The 10,704-nt window shown below is 41.2% G+C and overlaps 1 protein-coding gene across 1 annotated transcript; it reads left to right on the top strand.

Annotated features, from left to right (window-relative positions):
• The first annotated feature begins 1,037 nt into the window (after positions 1-1,037).
• Positions 1,038-10,440, top strand: ppm1da (protein phosphatase, Mg2+/Mn2+ dependent, 1Da). The gene is made up of 6 exons (XM_084950293.1): positions 1,038-2,021; positions 2,921-3,149; positions 7,260-7,384; positions 7,636-7,817; positions 7,963-8,187; positions 8,275-10,440. Exons 1-6 carry the CDS (start codon positions 1,448-1,450, stop codon positions 8,659-8,661), a joined length of 1,722 nt encoding a protein of 573 aa, XP_084806419.1. The 5' UTR covers positions 1,038-1,447; the 3' UTR covers positions 8,662-10,440.
• The last annotated feature ends 264 nt before the right edge of the window (positions 10,441-10,704 follow it).

Genomic DNA, 10,704 nt, shown 5'->3' with positions numbered 1-10,704 from the left:
AGAATAAAATGCTTCTTGTATTTGGTTATAGTGGTGTCGGTTGGAAAGAAGACACATATAGCTCCAGTTTTGTTTTTTCTTGGATATTACTCTGTCCAAAAATCATGGGCCACCTCTCACTTCTTTATATGTTTTTAGAAAAATGCTAAAGAGGTGCAGCAATCTATTGAAACATCTTAAAACATAGTTTTTAGAATTCTACCAAGATTATAAGTCAAGACAAGACAAACCTTTCTCTTTTATAAGAATGGCTTCTAAACGGCCACTCTTCTCCTGAAATCATTTCTGATGAGGCTTTAGTAACAGCAAATGAATCATCTGAAGGGCCAGATGTATCTCTCATGTTCTGTGTCACGTTTTGCTGGATTTTTTCCCTTTTTCCTGTGGCTTTCAGTTACTGTTCTGATACTGTGAAATGCATTAGCTCACCACATATGTGACCTTGTCATTTTGGGTAGCTTTTACATATACGTTAATTACCATTTGTGTAATTTACATAGTTGCTGCACATTTAGAGCGTGCTATAGGGCCAGTATTACTGTCAGGTCTGATATTGACTAAACAGTGCTTATAAATGTGACAGAGTGAAACTTATTTGCGTGCCATTTGGCTTTAAATTTTATTCTATTTGGATTTGAAATCAAACACTACAGAGTCAAAGTGCTGGTACTCACAACAATTTGCATATTAATCATCATGAAACTGAGCTCACAGCCCACTATTCAGACATTACTACTGATTATAATATTTGGGGAAACCTGCAGTCAGCTGACAGTTGGATGAGTGACGACACGTTTTTCCCACGCTACGTCCAGATGAACATTATCAGCGTTTTGGAACTTTCTTATCTGGATGATTGAGCATGCATCAATATACTAGTTGATTACAATTACTGACAGTCTGGTATAATATTTAACTTTGTTTAGAAATGTGCAATACCTGTCTGTGTTGCTGAGGATCACGGCGACAACAGCAAAAGTGTCCAGTAGGTGTCACTGTAGAGAAGTGTGTCTGTTTGGAAACCTCTGCTTTGACAAAGCCTCGCGTTCCCCAGCACTACAATACACTGACTTGCCTGCAGACTATACCTGACCTGCGGTGACCAACTGGAAAATTGTATGTGTACCACCAAGAGTAACAGAATTAGGATTTCATTTGGTTTCATACGCTTGCAGATTGGAAACGCGGTTTCTTTTTGACGACCACCTTATATTGACGTGACCACCCCATTAAAGTCAATATTTCTGCTCTTAAATCGCTGTTTGGCTCGGAGCAAGACCTCTAGAGGGCAACGGCACTCCGGTGACAGCGGCACTTGCTTTGCCACGTCTACGTACGAGAAGAAGGGAAATTCTGACGTCAACACGCTCGAGCATGCCTACTACACTCCACATAAACAAAGGCAGGACGCGGCTCTGCGATAATTTGTACTGTCTTTCTATTGTATATGCTAACAATATTAAATAAAATTGGAGTGGGCCTCAACTTTGGAGCCATGGAAAACGCATTACTGATGCGAGTGAGTGTTTTTACCGATCAAGGAGGCAGGAAATACATGGAAGATGTGACCGAGGTCATAGTAGAGCCTGAGCCGGGAGAAAATGAGCCGACGACGGGTGACCCAGAGGAGAACATTCGGAGAGACTACACGTTCAATTCTGTGGCTGGGGACACTTATCCCGACCGGGCCGATAAAACCGTGGAGTCCCCGCAGGTTTTAAACGCATCCAGTGAACTCGTACAAACAGAAGACGAGGGTATATCGGTAGAAACGCCGTCACCAGGAGATCTAAGCACGCCGCAAGTTCAGCCGAACACCCCGACTTGTTCCCGCCGTTCCGTAGCATTCTTCGCTGTTTTTGATGGTCACGGGGGTCGCGAGGCTGCGCAGTTTGCGCGAGACTATCTTTGGGAGTTCATGAAGAAACAGCGGGGATTCTGGTCAGACTGTGACCGGGAGGTCTGCTCTGCCATACGCAAAGGATTTGTAGCATGCCACCATGCTATGTGGAAGAAACTGCGTAAGTTTACTAAAACTATTAAGTTGTGACACGTAAAAGCTGTTACTACTTTGTGCTTCTCTGTGTTTAAGTAACGTGAACTTAACGCCAAACCTCAAATCAGACTATATTATCTGGCCTACACCCAGCTGAGTGTTCACCGACCGTAGCGCATTGCTAGCTCTATGAAAGCCGGATTTACTAGAATGTTCCACGGGCTCAGTAGAGCCTTAAAAAGAAAGATCTCGACCAGAGAGCTAGGTAATTGCCAGATACCCCAGCAAGTTCCTCGCCATTATGCCCAGGCTCTGTTTGTTTGTTTGTTCAATTAAGATCAAGTTATAAGTAAATGCTGGAATTAGCATTGGAATTAGCGGAGCTAACGAAGTTAGCTGTAGCCGCCCGGTATTCGCCAAACAAAGCCTGTCACAGCAGACAGCGAACAGTTCAGAAGTATGTTCACAATCTAATGTATAATGGAAACCCACAAAATGTTATGGTCTCACTGGCCTCGATCTAGTGTGTCGTTACAGAGACGTAGTTATTACCCTTTGTAACGCCTCCTCGATTCTATTTAGTCTGTGTATGCCTTGGACCACGGCAGTGTGTTCAGGTGTCTGGTTGGATATGTTCGGACTTGTCAGCTGTTTCCAGCTGGTCACAGATTATATGTACACACACAAAGTGCTTGTACAGCGCATGTGTGACTTTGCTTATAAAACTACCTCCTGGACAAATAAAAACCGACCTTGAGGTCACATACTTCTCTTTTAGCGTGGTAAACAAAAACAGATCAGCGCACATTGATATGTAAGAAGCCAGTATGTTCTACCTGTCTGTTCGGTGTACCTCACAACACTGTGCAGTAATGTTTTATAAACAATAAGCTTGTGTTCATTTTCTGCCTTCTGTATTTTCAGCTGAATGGCCAAAGACACTTACAGGCCTTCCTAGTACATCAGGTACCACAGCCAGTGTAGTGGTGCTCAGAGGAAACCGCATGTATGTGGCCCATGTTGGGGACTCTGCAGTGGTTCTAGGTGTCCAGGATGACCCTTCAGTCCCATTCATCAGAGCTGTGGAAGTCACGCAGGACCATAAACCAGAACTTCCCAAAGAGAGGGAGCGTATTGAAGGTCTAGGAGGAAGGTAAGCAGGGCCCAGCCTAACATTTTGTCACCCCCACCCCCCAACTGACCCCATAGTTTTATAGATCCCTTGTAAATGTTTACTGTTCTATCCCAAAAATGGGGGAAATACAAATTTTCATTACTCTATATATTGCTGCTTTATTTTATCTATAATAGTGTAACATAAGTTATTTGTAAATGTTATTAAAAGTCTAAACCTGCAAATAACTATTAATTGAGCTTTAAGAGAAATACAGTATAGAGATTGAAAATGTGACGTCATTCAGGGGTAAAACCGCAAAGGATTCTGGGAACTCGTGGCAAGAGGTACTAGCGCACGCAGGCTTTCAATTGAAATCAGTTACACAGCGATAAAAAGAAACACAAAAAATGGCAAGAAGCTGTTGTGTTATTAACTGCAATAGCCGGTCGCATGACAGCCACAGGAAGCCGACGGGTAAAGAGATCGGTTGTTATCGGATTACGTCATTGAAGAGAAATTGTTCAAGTCATGTTTCCGAAGTAACAAAGAGGCGACGGATGGCCTGGATTGCAGCCATTCGAAGACCAAATATAACGTCCCAGAACACTCCAGCTCACATGTTAGTCTGCTCCAAACATTCCCACAAAGGTCAGTGTTTTGTTGTAGTTAATACGTCATTTTTCATAACATAATTGGTGATATAGGTTACAAGCAAGTCTGGCGCTGAACAGAAATGGTCGCGCTATGCTCCTTTGTTTATTGTGCATAAATAGTGAATTGTCCTGACACAATATTGCGTTTCGCTTCTGTTATTACCATGGTACATTGACAAAAACATATACTTTTATTCACAGGGTAAAACAGTTGTTTTGTATCACTAATTGCACAGTACGATTACAGCATACAGTATTATTGTCACTGCTACATTTCTGTAATGCGAACCAGAAATTATTTCCACTAGTAATTAATTACCGTTGAGCTCAAAGGTCCTATTAATAAACGGTTAACGAATGTGTATTTATGAAGACGATTTGTGAGACTGGTAAACTTACATTTGTTCGTACGATGGTCTTTCGTTCTACACGGTGCATTTCAAGGTCCTGCACCCATCCGTCGGTAAACTGTACCTGGGCTTGTTGCAGTGACCTGAAGTTACTAAACTTCATGAGTGTATGCACTCACTCCAAGAACCATATAATTATAAATATGAGCGTGGTGAAAGTTGGGCAGCAAGCTAACGTCTTTTGTCCACTCTGTGTGCTCGTCAGGGTCTGACCCTTTCACTCCTTTGATTTTTTCCTCGTATCTTTTCTTTGACTTTTCGTCGAGTCTGTCTTTGTACGGTCCGGCATTGTTCTCCTTCGTTTTGTACATTCCTTTTTTGGGGGGCAAAGAAAAACCAAGAAGGTATTGGAACCGGAGAATGAACGTTTTGCGGTGCTGCAAATGCTTGCATTTGATGCGGTACTGGGATTGTTTTGCCACGAGTTCCCGGCATGCAATGCGCGAAAGTCACGTGGTCTGTCAATCTCTATAGTACACCCCATGCCCCCCTTTAGACCCGACCCTGCATGCTGCAGATTGAAAAGGGCTGTCCACCTGCAGCAGAGTTTATCAGAAATCTGCCCAATTTAAAGATCGTTGTAAACTAAACAAAGAAGTTCATCTGCACACAGACGGCTTTCATTTGAACTTTTAATCAAACAGCATTGTTTTGAGCCACAGCTGCCTTTGAGGCCAGCTGTGGTTGCCAGAGCAGGTCATCTACCAGTCAGAAGGTTTCAGAATCAGTCTTCCTGCAGCTACTCCAGTCTGCATGTTGAAGTATCTTTGGGGAAGATACTGAACCCTGATTTGCCCCTGATGCAGCCATCAGAGTGTGAGTGTGTGCACAAATGTTATAAACGGTTCTTAGCATAGAAAAAAGCGCTTATATATGAACGTATGCATGTGAGGCTAGTAAAAAGCACTTTGAGTGCTCATTTAGTATATAAAAAAAATACTATAAAAGTACCAGTCCATTTCCCATTTACTGTGTTTGTCACTGTTTCTGCTTTTCTTCATATTTAAGCTTTCTGATTAGGGCCCTAACATGTTTTCATGAACAACAACAGTCTCTAAGTTAAAAAGTAAAACTGAGTTGATTAGCTCTGAAAACATTCCACTCTGAGTATCTTTACTCTGAGCTAATTGCATACGTGAACAAGGAAAGAAAGCCATCATCAACAGAGCCCCGACACAACGAATTACCATGGGAACGGGTAAATAAGAAGCAGTGTCCCGATTTTATTACCGTGCACAAAGAAATATGAACACGTGTCACTGATTACCACGGCATTCATCTTAAAAAAACAGGACAGAAGAAAAAAATCCTTTCAGTCTTGCTCCACTCTGTCTTCATCATAGGTTGAATAAAAGTTTGTTTTAAATATATCATCTTTAATACTGTCTTTCATTGTCATTTACCTAAATAGATTTTTCAATTAGAATCTGAAATCCTAATTTTTATGTTTGATTTTTGAATGTGATTATTAAACTTTAATGTAACAGGGACAGAAACTGAAGATAAACTCTGAACAAACAGACAAAACAATTTACGGATCCACCCCCAAGTCCATCGCTTGTTAATTTAAAAGAAATGTTGCTACAGTTTATGCCAATTTTTAATAATTCTTCAGTAAAACTTTAATGTGCTGATAGAATGTAACAACCTTTTTTTTGATCAAGACAGAATTGTATTATTTCTGACATTACTAGATAAATATGCTGCTTTAAATGTTCCTGTTTTGGAGGTTGTCTCATTGTTGCCCCTCAACTGAACCTGTTGTTAGTTTCATTAACACCTAAGCAGCTGAAACCGATTCAAAGTCCCTTCTGCTGCTTACCTGACCAGATTAATATCCTTTAACTATAACTGACTGGACTTGCTATACTCAAACCCAGCCTTGAAGCCACACACTACTGGACTATTAGTGCAGGTCAAAAATGTACGTCTGTCTTTAAAAGGCTGTGTGTTTGTGATGTGCAGTGTTGGGCAAGTTGCTTGAAAAAAGTAATCAGTAACTAATTACTGATTACTTCCCCAAAAAAGTAATCCCGTTACTTTACTGATGACTTATTTTCAAAAGTAATTAATTACTTAGTTACTTAGTTACTTTTAAAAACACGATTTATAACCTGAATAGGTGATAAAGCGATAGATCTCTCAGCCCAATTCTACTTTTTCTGCATAATCCATCATACAAAATGTAATCAAATGGAAAAGTCTCTTTTTTTTAACTTGTTTTATCAGTTTTAATCTTTTAACTTTATGCATCAAGCAAAAATTAAATTATCTGCAACATTCTCTGACTGGAAGAAATTAGTTTAACATTTAAACCTATTTTCTGCACATTCCAGCACATAAAATAAAATATTTTTTTTGTGTTTACACTCAGTCTTTCAAATAGATGCAAGTGAAACACAGCAGAAAATAAATAAAATCAAAGACTCAGCGGTCCTGTTGCTCTATTTTCACCTGTAAAGCAGGAGTGCGGTAGACGGAGGTGTGCTCTGGCGCAGGTGTGCCGCAGCGGTCAGTGGAAGGATACGGCAGCTTCTCTGTGAATTTCCCATTACATGGTAGCTACTCGGTGCTTGTTTAGGGGTTTTTTTTCGCTGTAAAAATAAGTTTTCTTCCCACGCACAACGGACGTTAATGTTTTTGTCACTTTTTATGGAATCAAACTCAAAGTAAGGTCAGTACTTCCACGCTTTAAACGCTGCACGCTCATACTCTCTCCGCACTCGATATATGATCCATTGTTGATCTGCACACAGCTGTTGTTACGAACGTAGCACTCGCTTACGTCACTGTCATGAGACATTCTCGCAAAAAAATCACGGTTTTAGTAACGCAGAAACGCAGCGTTCCTACGGGAAAGTAACGGTAATCTAATTACCGTTTTTGCAATAGTAATCCCTTACTTTACTCGTTACTTGAAAAAAGTAATCAGATTACAGTAAGGCGTTACTGCCCATCTCTGGTGATGTGTATGACTATGTTTTTGTTGGGTGTATTGAATCGATTGGCACCTGTGTGTAATTCTTGTTGCTGTAGTCTGACTCTTCTAAATGGCAGCTTCTCTCTCCTCTCTGTATGAACAGCGTGATCAAGAAGTCTGGGGTGAATCGGGTGGTGTGGAAGAGGCCAAGACTCAGCCACAATGGTCCAGTCCGTCGTAGTACTGTGATCGACCAGATACCATTCTTGGCAGTAGCTCGAGCTTTAGGTAGGAGCATTAACTTACTGTAATCCCAGTGAAAAACCTATGAGGATGACTAGAATACTACTAAACAGAGTACCAGAACCATGATTTTATTTTCACTAGCAATTGGGCGCAAAGTCTGCGCTCTGTAGAGGTTCTGTTCAAATAGGCTACTTCTAAGTTCAAGAAAAAAGGGTAGTGATGGTTAGACTCAGAGTCACACAGCATTGTGTGGCTCGTAGTTCCTTCATTAAAGTTTTCCTTTTCTGCAACAGGCGATCTATGGAGTTACGACTTCTACAGTGGAGAGTTTGTGGTTTCTCCAGAGCCTGACACTAGTGTGGTGGTTCTTGACCCTAAAAAACATCGCTACATCATCCTGGGCAGCGATGGTCTGTGGAATATGGTTCCTCCTCAAGAGGCCATCTCCATGTGTCAGAATAATGACGAGGAAATGGTGAGTGGTTATGCTTTAGCTGCTATCAGTGTAGATGGTTGCCCTGTTCCTGCATGTGTGGGATGATGTCTCTTATAAGTAAAAAGTAATGTCCACCTCATATCAGCCGTGTTAGTCGGTGTACTAACAGCATTTACTGCTGCAGGCACCATGTGGGGTCTCGAGTGCCAGGCAGCTGGTCAGTCATGCTTTGCTGCGGTGGCGCCAGCGGATGTTGCGTGCAGACAATACAAGCGCCATAGTAATTGCCCTGCAAGAGCCTGGGACCTGCCAGGATACCCTGCACCATGAGGAAGTGCTGCTAGACCTAGCCAAGGTGTCTCAGTGTCCCCCCACCTCCATATCTCGCGCAGACACTCCTCTTGTTCAGGTGAGGAACAATAGATCCCTGGTTTAAGGTGTGGTATCCACATATAAGTGCTGGACTTGACTGTTATTCCATTGTCTTCTTCTACAGCGACTTGCAGAGGAGGACTCTCCCGCGGCCACATGTGAGCTCTTCTCTGCGTTGGAGCGACGAGATGGGCTATCGGGAAGCAACAGCTTTTATCACATGGATCTATCTGACCCCTTTGCTCTGACTCCGCTGTGTTCAAACGGCAGCCCCGAGCTGCCCGCCCTGTCCAGTGCAACGGACAGGACAGCTGGCAGCAGGACACCCACCAGAAAAAGAACTATTGACGTGTCATCAAGCCCATCAGGCCTGCTGGCAAAGAAAGCCCGGCGCAGGACTGCCGAAAGACCGCCACTGGTGCAACACAACGCAGAGAAGAAACAGAAAGACACCAATAATGTCTCCTCCATTCTCCAGCAGCATAAAAGTACCACAGTATGTGTGTGCTAAAACACACACACACCTGCTCCCACTGTCACCGTCATTTGCAGTGGTGCTTCTGTTCCATAAATTTGCAGCTTCCTCCTGCATATTGTTACAACTCTAAGCAACTGTCCTACGGAGGAAAGACTCCCTGCTCACCACTCAAACAGTCAACATTTATAAAAAGTTTGTTTTGGATGAATTTTGTGTCTTTGTTTTTAAATTCCTTCCTGAAATGCTGATGAAATGTGTCTTATGTCACCTCAGTTTCTAGTAACAATTGTAAGCATTAAATAATGTTGCTGGTGTAAAATCTTATGCATTTTATAGCAAGTATTGAAAAGTAAGTTGAATTGTTCATTTAGAACAAATATATATATTTTTCTACTTTCTTTTATTGTATGATGATCTTAGAGTAATATTCCTTTTAGATGTGCTTCACCTTTTCTTTCTTCTCCAACTCATCACTCTGTCAACAAAATTGTGTGCGCACTCTGTGTTAAACATATTTATGTATTATTATCAGTTTATTTAATCACTGGAGACTTATCTTGAATATAAACTGAAGGTGCTGCTACCATCACAAACCAGTAAGCTACTACATTGTGTGTGTTGCTATATAAATACATGTAATGTTTGCAAGTATCATGTTTTCTCATTTGCCATAATGCACCCCCACCCTGTGAGGTTTCTAATAGTTGAACTTGTTAATTGCACAGTGCATCTTAAGGGATAGGTCCATCCCCTCGATTTTGTTTTTAATGTTTGTTGTGAAGCATTGCAGTTGTTTGGTGTCTTCACTTCCCTGAGCCTGCTCCGTACACCTGGTATAAGTTCTCAGAAAAAGCTTTTTGGCAGCCCTTTGCTTCTGTACATGTGTCTATAATAGTGAACTTCTCTCTGTGTGAACACCCTGGTGGCCCTAAAGGAAATCTTCTTCAATTGTGAGGCACTGCAAACAATGTTTACAAGTAACATTTATTGAGCTATTTCATGCTGCCAGCCTTTCACTGTGCACGAACCTTCCCCTGCAGAGAAGAAACTGTCATGCTTCCCCAGTTCATCCTGCCACTTCGTTTTATCTCATTTGCAACACAACACCACCACCTGCACCACCTGTTTCTTTAATATTCTCCTTCCTACGAGCTGTTGTCCCGCCATGCTGCAGCGCAAGTTGCATAGTTACCAATGTATGCACAAGGCTCATCTGTGATTAAATACACTCTGCATGGATGGACTTTAAGAGAACTGTTTTGCACTATTATGGTGACGTTCATTGTCTCTAGGAGTGAGTTGTTTTTAACAAACAATGCAGCTAGTCTGAAATGGAGGATGTCAAATAATAAAATTGTTTTAGAATAGATCACTCACTGAGCTTAGTATAGTTAGGAAAACATGACAGAGCCCTGTATGATTCAGATTTTTCCTGCGAGAGAATAACGACCATTACACAGGAAAGAAAAACTTCCCAGTCTTTGTTACGTGATGTGTTTCCACTGAGCTAAGTGCAATTTCTAACAGGAATTTGTAGCATTGTGGGTTATTTAAATTATACAGTGATGATTCATGTTTGACATACTCTGTAAATGCAGTCTGTTGCTTGGCTTGGAATTCCTCAATTATGATTTTTTTTATATATATTTGAGAATTCTGTTCCTCTTTTTGTTTGCTTATTAATCTAAGTACTCACCTCCCTGATTCGGATAGCTGTGCTAACACCAAGTGCATGTGTACAATGTAAATGTGAAAAACACTTATCTGGAAATGAACCTATTTAAATAAAAAAAATTCTCTGAAGTAACTTAATTACAATGCTTTGAAAATATTTAGTAATTAAAAAAATCATTATGCAATCTGAACGGTTTTGCAAACAAACAAAAAAACATTTGCCATTGCATATGTCCCACTGGTTGAACGTCAGAAGAGAAAGAGGAATTCTGGAGTAAGGCTGTGTAGGTTCTCAGTCATGGTAATCTAAGGAGATTGAATAGAAAAGACTTTCTCGAGTCTTCAAGGCGTCTTCAGGAAACTCAAAGGAGTCCAGTCGCTTTTCTATTCAAGCTCCTTAAA

The sequence above is a fragment of the Perissodus microlepis genome, chromosome 14 (genome assembly GCF_051167445.1).
Source record: "Perissodus microlepis isolate ML-2025 ecotype Zambia chromosome 14, ASM5116744v1, whole genome shotgun sequence".
NCBI classification, from domain to species: Eukaryota; Metazoa; Chordata; class Actinopteri; order Cichliformes; family Cichlidae; genus Perissodus; species Perissodus microlepis.
The sequence above is the reverse complement of the archived record's forward strand: the minus strand, read 5'-3'. Positions and strand labels throughout refer to the sequence as shown.